The 15,589-nt window shown below is 39.6% G+C and overlaps 1 protein-coding gene across 8 annotated transcripts in view; it reads right to left on the minus strand.

The window, feature by feature from the left end:
* Nucleotides 1-1,519: 1,519 nt before the first annotated feature.
* The window catches only part of LOC5575998 (centrosome-associated zinc finger protein CP190), a 36,422-nt gene continuing 22,352 nt past the window's right edge, over nt 1,520-15,589 (minus strand). For 6 of the 8 annotated variants that reach the window (XM_021854109.1, XM_021854108.1, XM_021854107.1 and 3 more), the window contains 2 exons: nt 13,426-13,530; nt 1,520-3,426 (listed from right to left, as the gene is read on the minus strand). In XM_021854109.1, coding sequence (XP_021709801.1) covers nt 2,288-3,426; nt 13,426-13,530 — 1,244 coding nt within the window. In that variant the 3' untranslated portion in view covers nt 1,520-2,287. The remainder of the gene's footprint in view (nt 3,427-13,425; nt 13,531-15,589) is intronic. The other 2 variants (XM_021854110.1, XM_021854111.1) reach the window with 2 other exon arrangements.

Here is a 15,589-nt window from a genome sequence, read left to right on the forward strand (position 1 = left end):
GAGGATCGTCTGCCGAGTAACGCTCAGTATCTCAGCCTGATAGGAGGTCTGCTGTACGTGTCGGTCCATTCACGTCCGGACATAGCTGTCAGCACATCGATTCTGGCACAGAAGTCGAGCTGCCCCACGCAACTGGATTTGGCAGGAAGCCAAAAGGGTGCTCAGATATCTGAAGACTACAAGTGACTACGAATTGCACCTTGGATCGTCGAACTCGGGATTAGAGATGTTTGCAGATGCTGACTGGGCCGGCAACCATCGTGACCGGAAGTCAAATACCGGTTTTCTGATCCGTTTTAGAGCTGGTGTTATCAGCTGGGCGTCCAGAAAGCAAAGCTGCGTAGCATTATCTTCGACGGAAGTGGAGTTCGTGGCATTGGTAGAAGCTTGCCAAGAGCTCACCTGGGTGAAGAAGCTGAGGACGTTTCGGAGCCAATCCCAACATTTGAAGACAACCAGAGTTGTATTAAATTAGTTAGTAGTGATCGAACTGAGAAACGCTCAAAGCACAAACCAAATATGTCTATGTTAGGAACCTGCAAGAAAGAAAACAAATTATGTTAAAATATTGTCCATCAGAACAAATGCTTGCAGATATCTTGACAAAGCCATTGCAACATTGTAGAATAAAAATGCTTAAGTTTAGGCCTAAACACATGTTTACTCAATTTTTTAATGTTTTCCGTTGGTTTAAGTCTAAAAAACATTTTTTCATGTTATTTTAGATTTTGTTATACCCCTTGGCTTAAACTCAAAATTTGGGTGTATTTTGTTTTCCGTGTTTCTTCCGAAATGTCAGTTAGGAACAACCCCAGTGTTAAAACTAAAACCCCTGTGGTGTTTTTGTCGAATAAGCGAACGTCAAACATGATCAAAAGTGTCAAGGTTCATTTTTGGACCCAATTTTCAAATTAAAGTTTAAACATGATATAGCCGTTATTTGAACGGGAAAAATTTGTAAAGTAGTTACAGTAACATGCTCTTTCGTGTTGTTAGATTTCATTAAAAAATTTAGGACCCGATTTTGGTTCAAGCCGCGATTGGCAATTGACAATTGATTTCACAGATTTTCGGTGCAAACAATGAAATATTTCATCTTCACCGAACAGCATGTGAAAATTTTACAGAATTTTGTACTTTTTCTGCCTTTACAGAATATTCTGTAAATATTTGACAGTTCTGTTCAAAACATTAGTGTTCCACAGAAAAATCTGTAAAAGCGTATTTTACAGTTCAGACCCTGTGGAATATTTCACCGAATTCTGTGTTTTATTCTAAGTGTGTGGCATTCACAATACGCCTAACCGGCAGACGCCGCTAACCGCACGGCCACGAAGCCCACAAATGAAGGTGAATACCACGCTTGTATTTTGTACAACAAGTGTGCTTTTCAAATAATGCTAGTATTCAGTATACAGTAAAACCTCCATGAGTCAATATCGATATTTAACAGCACTGATTCAGCCCAATTCTTGAAAACTTTTCGGATAGTTGAAGAGAAACTGTCAAGGCTAACATATTTACAGTCAGTAAATGTTTATTTCTTCATCATATTTCTACATTATACATTTTTACGAGAATCATCTCTTAAACAAATGAAACGTTTTCAACCAATTCACAAAGTGGTCCATTTTATTATTTTCATCTTACACCCTAACGACACGAAAATGTAAATATTTAGTACTTCCAGGATCGCTTAAACTAAAAAAAAACTTATCAAATTTGATTTAAAATTATAAAGTTGTGAAGTTTTTTTTTTTTGCAATCAAAGAAACACTTGGGAACATTGGTCCCCAAATGTACCTTCAAGCCAAAATTTGATAGTGATTAGTGAGTATGTAAAGTGGCTGCGTAACACATCAAGGGCGCCAACCAAAGAAAATAAAATCGGTTCTGTCGGTAGAGGGCATTTTAGTGCGATGTTTTATGCAGATGGGTTTGCCTCAGTAGGCTTTTATCCCTGCCATAAAACCGAATCGACAATTTGAAAATAATGAAAATTAGCAAAAACACTATTTATTATTTCAAGTATCGAATCTAATAAAATGCCTTCTAAGGAGAGAACACTGGTTAGTGAAAAGTCATTTGAAAAGGTTCTGAAAAGAAGATTGTTTTACATTGCTTGTATGACATAAAACTTGATCTATAAAATTAGTAACAGTGTAATGCTATTACCGATTCGTGTTAAACTTTGTATGCTACAGTTAATATTAGCACATTAAACTTTTTCATCTAAAAAGTCACTTTATATTGTATTTCTGTTATTCTACTAGAATATAACAACTCTCTACAGATCATCATCTTCGTCCCAATCGCCAAGCAAGGAACTGACAACTTCCTTCGATTTCGTTTTGTCTTCTTCATCTTCTTTTGATTCCTCTTGTTCTTCTTCAGTAGCATCCTTTTTACTCTCTACTTTCGACTTTTCTTCGGACTCGGAAGCAGGGTATTCCTCCTCTTGGCTCTCCTGACTTTTATCCGCATCTTCTTTCATCGAGGTATCAGTTTCGCTTTCTGCCGCTGCCAATATCACCACCTGTGTTTCGCTTTCATTCATACTGCTCTCTGCAGTGTCAGCCGTTTTGTCTTCGGTCGCTGAAGTCTCCATGGGAGTCTCTTCTTCCGACTCTTTCAGATCTTTCGCACCCTTTTCGCCGACGACTTTTTCCAGTTTTTTCTCCAGATCAACGTCCGATTCTGCCCCGGTCAGTTTGCTTTCACTGTTCCAATCGTCCAACAGTTGATTGATTTCCTTCTCACTTGGCTTTTCTGTGACTGCTTCTGATTCAGCGACTGTTTCTTTCTTGCTAGCTGCTTCCTTTCCTGTAATTTTTGTTGATGTCTCAGTGCTTTCTGGTGGTGGCGATGATTTCTTCGTTTCTTCTTTTTGTTCTGCAGCAGTTGGTTGTTCCTCCGTATCCTCAGACCAATCGCCTTCGAGCTCAGATATTAATTTTTGTTTCTCACGTTCCTTGGCAGCCTTCTGCTCCTCTTCATATTCTGCATGTTTAGAGTCGTCGACATCGGCTGATTCACTCAAATCAGTCTCATGCTGGCTGCTCTCGGGATCAACCTCCATGTGCTCGGTGTCCTTTTCCGATGCTTTCTCCGAGGGTTGCGTAGATGCTTGAGAAGTTTCGTCTTCATGGTCGGTAACAGCTGCGGACTTTGTTGCTTCCTGCACTTCTTCGTGATGTTCCATTTGTTCACTGGGGGCGTTTTCGACTACGGTTGTCGTCACTGGTGCCGTAGTTGTGATTAAACTGTGTGTGCCTTGGTCCTGCTCCGCTTGGGTGTACATTACAACGATGTTCTGATCCTGTGCGCCCGATGGAGCGGTTGAAATTAGATGAGTGCCATCCTCCAACTGTATTCCAGCACCGCCTATGAAGTTATCGTCGTTCAGCACCATCACCACATTGCCACCTAGAAATATACAGAATTGTGAGATATTGTTTCCCGAATCTTTATCAATAAAAATATGATTTCTTATACATATTCCCGTAGAATGTGTTCATTTGCATAAATCCAACTACCATATCAAATTAAACTATATAAGCATAAAATTGTTCCGAAAGAAGCGCAACAAAATTCTATGTTCACGTGTCAGGTGCGATGTAGCCAAGGTTGCGAAAATAACGACAACATAGATTGCATACCTGAAGGCGCTATAACACCGATATATGATCGAACAGAACATTGTTGAGGATGTAATCTATTTTTATAGCAAACTATGAAGGAGTTGTAATGCACACTAACCAAAATCTTATCACTCTGTACACATTTTTTTTTCTAAAGTCTCCAATGCTCTCTTCTTACTCGATTTAACAGCATAAACTACGGACCAAAATTAAATGTTATCATGTTAAAGACATTAACAATACAAAATATGAACTAATTACCTACTGTTTAAGTTAAATTCATTCCTAGATACTCTACTGAGGGATTGTTCTTACAACGAGAGGAGAGGGGAACACGAATCTGGAAAATGTGTTCAATAATAAGAACGAGCCCTTGTAGACTTTTTACAAGGGTGCACAGAGGACTGCATTTACGACTTGGCAGGGAATTTTTCACGTTGCTTCTAGATGTATGATGTCTTCAGAAAAGTTGTTCGTAATAGAACTTTGCATCGTTTTGGACGAAAAAGTTTATAAGATGGTTCTGTTATTATTATTATTATTTATCTTTACTTAGGTGGCTTTTCGCTCTTGGCGAGTTCGTCACACAGGTGGTTCTTATTAGGGTTTAATTTTTGAATCAAATTTTTTTATTTGTTATTTGGTGATTGCGTCCTTCAGTAGACTTTTAGAAAATGTTATTGTGAACTTTGATCAAGTTTGCTGAAGATACTATTGATCTTACTCTTCATTTGAGCCTAGTAAATCCATTATACACGTTTAAATTTCAACGCTCCGCCATCGGAATCATCGTCATGATCAAAACTGTTAAAGCAGTTTTTCTGTTCAAAACTAAAAATTATTCGATGAAAATGTGTTCACTGTGTTTCGGTTGGAAAATAGAATACAGTGAACACATTTTCATGTGAATTTTCTTGATTTTGAACAAAAAACTGCCTCTGAAAATTCCGAAATCAATGACGGATCCTGCCCCCTTAAATTTAGGGTGTATTTAAAAAATCGGTTAGTTTGCCATAATTATTTTAATTTTTGAGAGATTGTGCTCTCAAACGCCGCCTAGAGGAGACGGAGTGCGAGGAGATGGAACAGCTGTGTCGATCTCAAGAAACGCGGAAGCTCAACGCATCCCGCAACGGCTTCGTGCCGCGAGCCGAGATGTGCAAGGATAAGGATGGGAGCATTTTGACGGACGAGCGTGAGGTGATCGAAAGATGGAAGCAGCACTTCGACGAACACCTGAATGGTGCTGAGAGCACAGGCAATGAAGGTCGGGACTGTGAATGCTTTCGTCGGTACTGCGGACTATGGAAACCAACCAGCCCCCACTTTGAGAGAGGTTAAGGATGCCATTCACTAGCTCAAGAACAATGAAGCTGCTGGTCAGGATGGTATCGCAGCTGAACTCAAAAAGATGGGTCCGGAGAGGCTGGCCATTAGTCTGCACCAGCTGATAGGCACGATCTGGGAAACAGAACAGCTACCGGAGGAGTGGAAGGAAGGGGTGATATGCATCTACAAGAAAGGCGATAAGTTAGATTGTGAGAACTTTCGAGCGATCACCATTCTAAATGCGGCCTACAAAGTATTATCCCAAATTATCGTCCGTCGTCTGTCACCTATAGTAAGCGAGTTCGTGGGAAGTTATCAAGCCGGCTTCGTTGACGGCCGATCGACAACGGACCAGATCTTTACTGTACGGCAAATCCTCCAAAAATGTCGTGAATACCAGATCTCAACGCATCACCTTTTCATCGATTTCAAGGCGGCATACGATAGCATCGACCGCGTAGAGGTATGGAAAATCATGGACGAGAACAGCTTTCCCAGGAAGCTCACGAGACTGATAAGAGCTACGATGAAAGGTGTGCAAAATTGTTGTGAAGGTTTCAGGCGAACACTCCAGTTCGTTTGGATCCCGTCGGGGACTACGACAAGGGTATGGACTTTCGTGCCTGTTGTTCAATATTGCGCTAGAAGGTGTTATGCAGAGAGCCGGGCTCAACAGCCGGGGTACGATTTTTACGAGGTCCAGTCAATGTGTTTGCTTTGCCGATGATATGGACATTGTCGGCCGAACATTTGAAAAGGTGGCAGACCTGTACACCCGCCTGAAACGCGAGGCAGCAAAGGTTGGACTGGTGGTGAATGCGGCCAAGACAAAGTACATGTTAGCTGGTAGGGCCGAGCGCGACTGGGGCTCGCCTAGGTAGCAGTGTTACGACGGGGATACGTTTGAGGTGGTCGACGAGTTTGTCTACCTTGGATCCTTGCTGACGGCTGACAATAACGTTAGCCGTGAAATACGGAGGCGCATCATCAGTGGAAGTCGGGCCTACTATGGCCTCCACAAGAAGCTGCGGTCAAAAAAGATTCACACCCGCACCAAATTTATCATGTACAAAACGCTCATAAGGCCGGTAGTCATCTACGGGCATGAAACGTGGACGATGCTCGAGGAGGACTTGCAAGCACTTGGAGTCTTCGAACGTCGGGTGCTTAGGACGATCTTTGGCGGTCTGCAGAAAAACGATGTGTGGCGGTGAAGGATGAACCACGAGCTCGCCCACCTCTACGGCGAACCCAGTATCCAGAAGGTGGCAAAATCTGGAAGGATACGATGGACAGGATATGTTGCAAGAATGCCGGACAGCAACCCTGCAAAGATGGTGTTCGCGTTGGATCCGGTTGGTACAAGAAGGCGTGGAGCGCAGCGAAATAGGTGGGCGGATCAAGTGCGTATCAATTTGGCGAGCATGGGGCAGAACCGAGGATGGAGAGATGCGACCACGAACCGAGTATTGTGGCGTGAAATACACTACCCGCCATAAGTATGGAATCGCATCATCTAGTATTGCAACACCTCAGTTGAATATTGCAGCACCCCCCAAAAAGTTTAGCATCATCCGTAAACTATTACACTAATGACGCAGTATCTTGAAAGCCATACTTTCTAGAAAGCTGCGGTCTTCATCAAAGTTGTACAGAAGCCTTACGGCGTTCATCAGCTGCAATTTATAATGCGCCATTTTCTCGCTACGTGGCGCTAGTGTGCATCTAATTTGGTCATATTTTTGCTCAGTTTTGTTGAAGACACGAACATTCTAAGTGGTCAGGTTCATTAGCTAGAGCCTGCTAGAATATAATCAAATAACATGCACACTAGCGCCACGTAGCGGCAAAATTGCTAACCAATCAGTGCTGCCTCACATTGCTTTTAAGCTTCTGAACAACTTTGCTGAAGACACGAAGTTCTAGGTGGTCAGGTTCATGAGCTAGAGCCTGCTAGAATATGACCAAATTAGATGCACGCTAGCGCCACGTAGCGGCAAAATGACGCATTAAAAATTTCAGCTGATGAACGCCGTAAGGCTTCTGTACAACTTTGCTGAAGACCGCAGCTTTCTAGAAAGTATGGTTTCCTAGATACTGCGTCATTAGTGTAATAGTTTACGGGTGATGCTAAATTTTTCGGGGTGCTGCAATATTCAACTGGGGTGTTGCAATCAGTGTCGTAAAAATTCAGCCGAATGATACCCGATCATTGCGAAAACGAACAAAAACAAACTCCACTAGCAAGAAGCCAACCTGACTTCGAGTGCGAATGCGACGAGAAAGAGAGTGGGTGCAACACACGCCCACATTCAGTTTCACCCACTGTTGGTGTCATTTCAATATTCAATTTCACCTAGAGGCACTGAAATTGAAAATAAAAAAATACAAATGAATTTTATATTACTGATTCAAGAAAACGGCAATGTGATGCCTCCAGTTGATAAATCATGATTGCCTTTTAATAAAAAATACAACTTTTGCAATTTGCGAATGTTTTTGTGGGGTATTCTGAGGGAAATGATTTTTTTCACTAGCGGAATTGAATTTGCTGTCAGTAGGTGGATGAGAATCAGTGGGGAAAAAGTAATTGAAAAACTGAATGCACGTTCTACCAGATTCGTGCATGTATTGTCAAAAAAAACATTCACACAAAGAAGAATTCAACGATGACGGATCCTACTGAGGATCGGCGATGTTGACTGTATATTGAAATATGCAGACACTGGTTGCAATACTAGATGATGCGATACCATACTTATGGCGGGTAGTGTAGTTGATTCAGTGTTATCTGTTTAGATGTTAATTAAATAAATGAATGAAGATTGTGGTCTTAAAAAGAGTTGTAGAGGAAGAAAAATGATTAATTTTGCGTGACGTAGTTTATGGACGTTCCCCAATGATCAATGATCAGATTTTTTATAAAGATCAATGAATGACAGGCGCTGAACTGTAGTTTTACCGAAAGAGCTGTAATAATGCACAATTATTAAGGGGTTCATTCACAATTGTCATAACGCCAAAAATTACCATTTTTGACATCCACCCGCCCTCTTGTAACGCATTTTATATGAATGTTTTTCAAATTTTGTATGAACTGTAACATCACCCCCTTCATCGTTACGAAATTTGTGAATAGATCCTCGTATGGGTTCAAAAACACCGAAAATTGCCTTACGTAATTAATGGACAGCCCATAAGGACGGATCTATGTAACTTCCTCAATACCAAACAAATTGATCTTCTTTTTGGATGGCCTATTTACAACACAAGTAACTATCCTAAAAAACGTTTTAGCGAATCGCGTTTTTAAATCGTGATCAATCTTGCCCGAAATTTTTGCACGCGCGGGATATCTTAGTCCACATAACATTTTTTTTCCTTATTTTTTTTTTATTCGCCTAAGCTTTATATACACAAAGACTAAGACATGGGACAGCAAAAACTTAAAGTTAACATATTTTGCAACAAACAAACTTTTCTATATGATGGTCATTTATCGCCCCGGAAACAAAAATGTTTTACGCGAAAAAATCCTAATAGTTGAAATACATTTTTTTAATTGACTATTCGGGGATGGGATTCGATCACAAGTCCTTGGTGTAAGAGGCGTGAATTCTATCCACCACACCAGGCTACATGGTATGTGTTTGAATTACAAACGCAATTTTTTCGATTGTCCATTCTGTAACAATGTTTCAGCAATAGCTTAGGTTCGAAATTGATTTTGCTTTAGGTCTTATCTTCTTTGACCGATTTATCACTATATTTTACTTCATAAAGGCTGAGCTCCAATGATGTGAGCCGCAACGCGTCGCGGCAGGTTTTGACAGTTAACCCATACATTTTCTGTCAAAACCTGCCGCGCCGCGGTGCCGCTCTCATCATTGTAGCCCAGCCTTAAGCAAGAAACATTGCAAATTTCTTTTTTTTTTGCCATAAGTCGAAGAGAGGAACATTGAAAAGAAATCCACCATGTCAGTTGAGCTCTTATGAAGCAACAGTGTCGAGTTGATTAAAGTACGTAAGTATTTAATGGTTAATACTTAGCTTGAATAACGATGAACTCCGGTGACCAAAACATCTTCTTCGTCTTCAAAACTGGTGGTCATAGATATAAATCTGAAAAGAAATAGGATAAGAAAAGGATCGCACAACTCCACAAATAGGCAGCCAGCTATATTTTGTTACTGATCATAACATTTCTCTAGGGCCCAGATAGCCATAGCGGTAAACGCGCAGATAATCAGCAAGACCAAGCTGATGGTCGTGGGATCGAATCCCACCGGTCGAGGATCTTTTGGGTTGGGAATTTTCTCGACTTCCCTGGGCATAGAGTATCTTCGTACCTGCCACCACACGATATACGAATGCAAAAATGGTCAATTGGCAAAGAAAGCTCTCAGTTAATAACTATGGAAGTGCTCATAAGAACACTAAGCTGAGAAGCAGGCTCTGCCCTAGTTGGGACGTAACGTCAGAAAGAAGAAGAACATTTCTCTACGTTTTCCTTTATCTAAACTGTTCTCATCTACAAAAAGTAATGGCCACAACAAACCGTCCCCGATCCTATTCGTCATCAAACGTCAACATCCCACCGCAAAATCGCTAGTGTTTGGAGGGGATTTTAACCTCCAAATTGCCAAATAACCTCCAAATCATCACCTCCAAGTTAGTTCTAATATCCTCCGTTATATGAAATATGATGGCGCATCGATCGTCGCAAATTTATCGTTAAACAGTCAATTCGAGATGCAGACTGCCTGTACCATGGATCTTCTTCTTCTTATTTCTGGCGTTACGTCCCAACTGGGACAAAGCCTGCTTCTCAGTGTTCTTATGACCACTTCCACAGTTATTAACTGAGAGCTTTCTTTGCCGATTGACCATTTTTGCATGTGTATGTATATCGTGTGGCAGATACGAAGATACTCTATGCCCTGGGAATCGAGAAAATTTCCTTTTACGAAAAGACCCTCGACCAGCGGGATTCGAACCAACGGTCATGCTGAATAGCCATGAATGTACCATGGATCATTGAAGGCAAATCTTTCGGCACTTACCACATCAAAACAATGGCACCTCCGTATATTGGATTTAACATTGTGACAGCTTTGTTGTTCTGTCAAACACACAAGAGTACGGTGGCGCTATCTATGCTTTTCCAAACGGCTATTTTGGTTATTTTAACGATGCATTCTGTATTCACACACATAACTTGTTCTTCATCTTTCTAGCGTATCGTCCCAACAGGGGACAGAGCCGGCTCCTCAGATTAGTGTTCTTATGAGCACTTCCACTGTTATAAACTAGGAGCTTTATTTGCCAATGGACCACTTTAGCATGCTTGTATCGTATAATTACGAAGATAATCTATGCCCTGGAAATTCGGGAAAATTTCCTTTACGAGCTGATCGTCGACCGAAGGAATTCGAACCTACGACCTTCATGGCCTTGCTCATAACACGTCATCCGTAAAGCATCATGAGAAGGCACAGTTTACTCGCGCAAGGCCTATCTAGCAAATTCGACGTTTAATTTTAAACCATTATTATTTATTTAGTTAATGTTACATCAATTAGTTTGATAAAACCTTGTTAACGATGTTACGCCAATTTACTCGGTCCATGGCTGTGTCCCTCCTACTTCGATTTTGGCCCACGCTCTCCAGATCCTGTTGGACCTGATCAAGCCACCTCGCTCGCTGTGCTCCCCACCTTCTTGTACCAACCGGATTCTACCCGAACACCATCTTTGCAGGGTTGTTGTCCGGTAGTCTTGCAACATGCCCTGCCCAGCGCACCCTTTGGGGTCATCCAAAAATGACGTCCATCATTTGGGGAGGGGGTGTTGTGACCGGAGGAATCCAAGCTATTGATATTTTGCTTCTGTGCTTCTTAAGGTTCGTTGAAAGACCTCCTATGTTTTTCTCATTTCCAACTCATCTGAACCCTCTATCCTTCTCAACAGCCAACTGATGGTTCGCAAGTGCAAATCAATGCTAATCAGCTTACAGTTGAACCGTATAGCTACTTTAGCTGCTTTTCACAAGAAAAGTGAAGTAATTCCAAGATCGAAAGGGTCAACAAATTTCCTACAGCGAGCTCCATTTGAAAAGCCATTTCTTCTCAACTGCCTACTGCGATCAAAGAAAAATGGTTTTCTTGACCATTTCAGACACGCATAAAATCGGCGATTCTTTTTTCTTTTCAACAGCAAATCAGCGGAAAATTTTGTCTAACGGGGACTATGCACCTGAAAAGAAAAATAATTGCCTATCTCGATGCCTATTTCCAGGAATGATCAAGAATAGCATTTTCCTTTGATCGCAGTACGCAGTTGAGATTAAATTGGCATTTGGAATAAAGCTTGCTGTAGAACAGCATACTTAGTTTAAATTACAATAATTGATCTTATAATCTCGAAGCTTGTGTTGAGATTGGAATCATACTTAATAGCTTAATCATTTGGTTTTATGATTAACTATATGACTACAAATGGATCAAACAAATTCTGCCTAACGAGTTTCGGTCAATTTATCATCGAGAAAATACATGACAAATTGGGTTTGGCTGTTGCATGTCAAACAATGATCATTCAGAAATTTTGAAAATATATATTCAACATTCATCATCTACTTTTCAAAAATTGGTTTCTCAGTAGAGATGTACCGAATATCTCGATTATTTTGATTTTGCCGAATATTCGGTCTGCCGAATAATGAATTCTGTTATTCGGCCGAATAGGCCGAATAGTGACCGAATTCAAATGATGATACATTAAAATTTTCGTTTCATTCATTCTATGGAGTTTGATGCCAAATATTTAAAAAAATGTGAGAATTTCTCCGATCTATTGCATTAAGGTGACTACGGTGCTGCTCAATACATAAGGCATTCTCTGCAAATGAGCCTTAAGCTAACATTATAAGCTTTGATAATGGTGCAAATATTTTGCTAGGCATAAATCAACAAGTAGATGAAAAAATCGAATTTAGTACTATACCATTTAATTCCACTAGAGTTTGTATCCTTTGACAGATACGCGTATTTCGAAATCAACTGTAAGGCCGTCTTCAGTGTCGTGTACTAGAGTCGAGACTAGTACACGACACTGAAGACGGCCTTACAGTTGAGGTCGAAATACGCGTATCTGTCAAAGGATACAAACTCTAGTGGAATTAAATGGTATAGTACTAAATTCGGTTTTTTCATCTACTTATAGGTATTCTACTAAACAGCTCGAAGATTTATTATCATAGACCAACAGACAAACAAAGTTGAAACCTAAAGTTCATACCAACCAAATCTATGCGATGACAAACATTTGTTTGGCACTGTATCAATCCATGTCAAATATTTCGGACCTGATAGCTTTATGATCATTTTTCTGGGGCTGTAAGGAACCACTAGACTAGTTTGACGCGTATGGACTCAATGCTTTTAATTTTAACCGTTCACATATACCTATTAGCACTTTCCATTCTTTCGATATTGTTTGGTTTGAGACACCTGCTCAAGTTCTTCCTGTATTATGCTAGTCAGTGGTCTGTAGTCTGTTTGTTCCAATTTCTTTGAAACACTTCCTAAAGTCGGATGAGAAATCTAGTGACGTATATTGGGTTATTTTTTAACAAAACATGAGATGGATAAAAAGTGCTAGCAATAGAATACAGATCTCTTACTTTAGAAATACGAAAGATCTTTGAAATTTACTGTTTTTGTGATTTCTACAAATTGGTTTCAAAAGCTCAAGAGGACGATCATTCATTTCCATTCATAATCCGTTCAAATTTTCACCGTAGAAGCTTTCCCTACTTAAGCAAATTCGTTTTTTTCCTTTATTCAGGATTAAAAATATAGTTTTAGAGAAATTAGACGGTGTTATTCGGCCGAATATTAGGATTTTGTTTGGCCGAATATTAGGTCATTATTCGGCCGAATGTTCGGCCGAATGTTCGGCCGAATAATAATTTTCCAATTATTCGGTATTCGGCCGAAGGCCGAATAGTGCTATTCGGTACATCTCTATTTCTCAGTTTGGTGTTCATGAACATTTCCAGTTATTTAATGTCTGCATATCATTTTTGCATTGTGAGAAGCAGGAAAATACTTGTAAAACGTACCGTGGAGCAAGATTTTTGTAACTGTCTTAAGGACAGAACAGCTATTAACTTGTGCCATTCATCAATGATTGAGATGTAATGATAGGTACCTACGTAACTTTTAAAACTAAATGGAAGACACCTGTCACCGACAACCACTTGAGAGATGCAGATATTTGATTAATGAAGTGTTTCTTCCACGAGATTAGTTAGATAAATAAACTTAAATTTATTAAATGTAAGCTAGAAAATAGAATACAACAGGCAGTGGACTTTTGCTTCATGAAAACAGTTCAACATTCGCTAAAAGCTACAACTACAATAAGAAATAGTGCGACAAATCATCTTTACCGTTTCCGCTGTTCTGCAGCTGCGAGAAAATTTCCTCCTTCTGGCTCTGTGTCAACTGCAGCTCCGTGCCATCTTCGGTAATCAGCTTGGTCAGCTGATCCGGCCCTATTTCCAGGAATGATCAAGAATAGCATTTTCCTTTGATCGCAGTACGCAGTTGAGATTAAATTGGCATTTGGAATAAAGCTTGCTGTAGAACAGCATACTTAGTTTAAATTACAATAATTGATCTTATAATCTCGAAGCTTGTGTTGAGATTGGAATCATACTTAATAGCTTAATCATTTGGTTTTATGATTAACTATATGACTACAAATGGATCAAACAAATTCTGCCTAACGAGTTTCGGTCAATTTATCATCGAGAAAATACATGACAAATTGGGTTTGGCTGTTGCATGTCAAACAATGATCATTCAGAAATTTTGAAAATATATATTCAACATTCATCATCTACTTTTCAAAAATTGGTTTCTCAGTAGAGATGTACCGAATATCTCGATTATTTTGATTTTGCCGAATATTCGGTCTGCCGAATAATGAATTCTGTTATTCGGCCGAATAGGCCGAATAGTGACCGAATTCAAATGATGATACATTAAAATTTTCGTTTCATTCATTCTATGGAGTTTGATGCCAAATATTTAAAAAAATGTGAGAATTTCTCCGATCTATTGCATTAAGGTGACTACGGTGCTGCTCAATACATAAGGCATTCTCTGCAAATGAGCCTTAAGCTAACATTATAAGCTTTGATAATGGTGCAAATATTTTGCTAGGCATAAATCAACAAGTAGATGAAAAAATCGAATTTAGTACTATACCATTTAATTCCACTAGAGTTTGTATCCTTTGACAGATACGCGTATTTCGAAATCAACTGTAAGGCCGTCTTCAGTGTCGTGTACTAGAGTCGAGACTAGTACACGACACTGAAGACGGCCTTACAGTTGAGGTCGAAATACGCGTATCTGTCAAAGGATACAAACTCTAGTGGAATTAAATGGTATAGTACTAAATTCGGTTTTTTCATCTACTTATAGGTATTCTACTAAACAGCTCGAAGATTTATTATCATAGACCAACAGACAAACAAAGTTGAAACCTAAAGTTCATACCAACCAAATCTATGCGATGACAAACATTTGTTTGGCACTGTATCAATCCATGTCAAATATTTCGGACCTGATAGCTTTATGATCATTTTTCTGGGGCTGTAAGGAACCACTAGACTAGTTTGACGCGTATGGACTCAATGCTTTTAATTTTAACCGTTCACATATACCTATTAGCACTTTCCATTCTTTCGATATTGTTTGGTTTGAGACACCTGCTCAAGTTCTTCCTGTATTATGCTAGTCAGTGGTCTGTAGTCTGTTTGTTCCAATTTCTTTGAAACACTTCCTAAAGTCGGATGAGAAATCTAGTGACGTATATTGGGTTATTTTTTAACAAAACATGAGATGGATAAAAAGTGCTAGCAATAGAATACAGATCTCTTACTTTAGAAATACGAAAGATCTTTGAAATTTACTGTTTTTGTGATTTCTACAAATTGGTTTCAAAAGCTCAAGAGGACGATCATTCATTTCCATTCATAATCCGTTCAAATTTTCACCGTAGAAGCTTTCCCTACTTAAGCAAATTCGTTTTTTTCCTTTATTCAGGATTAAAAATATAGTTTTAGAGAAATTAGACGGTGTTATTCGGCCGAATATTAGGATTTTGTTTGGCCGAATATTAGGTCATTATTCGGCCGAATGTTCGGCCGAATGTTCGGCCGAATAATAATTTTCCAATTATTCGGTATTCGGCCGAAGGCCGAATAGTGCTATTCGGTACATCTCTATTTCTCAGTTTGGTGTTCATGAACATTTCCAGTTATTTAATGTCTGCATATCATTTTTGCATTGTGAGAAGCAGGAAAATACTTGTAAAACGTACCGTGGAGCAAGATTTTTGTAACTGTCTTAAGGACAGAACAGCTATTAACTTGTGCCATTCATCAATGATTGAGATGTAATGATAGGTACCTACGTAACTTTTAAAACTAAATGGAAGACACCTGTCACCGACAACCACTTGAGAGATGCAGATATTTGATTAATGAAGTGTTTCTTCCACGAGATTAGTTAGATAAATAAACTTAAATTTATTAAATGTAA

This window comes from Aedes aegypti, chromosome 3 (assembly GCF_002204515.2).
Source record: "Aedes aegypti strain LVP_AGWG chromosome 3, AaegL5.0 Primary Assembly, whole genome shotgun sequence".
NCBI classification, from domain to species: domain Eukaryota; kingdom Metazoa; phylum Arthropoda; class Insecta; order Diptera; family Culicidae; genus Aedes; species Aedes aegypti.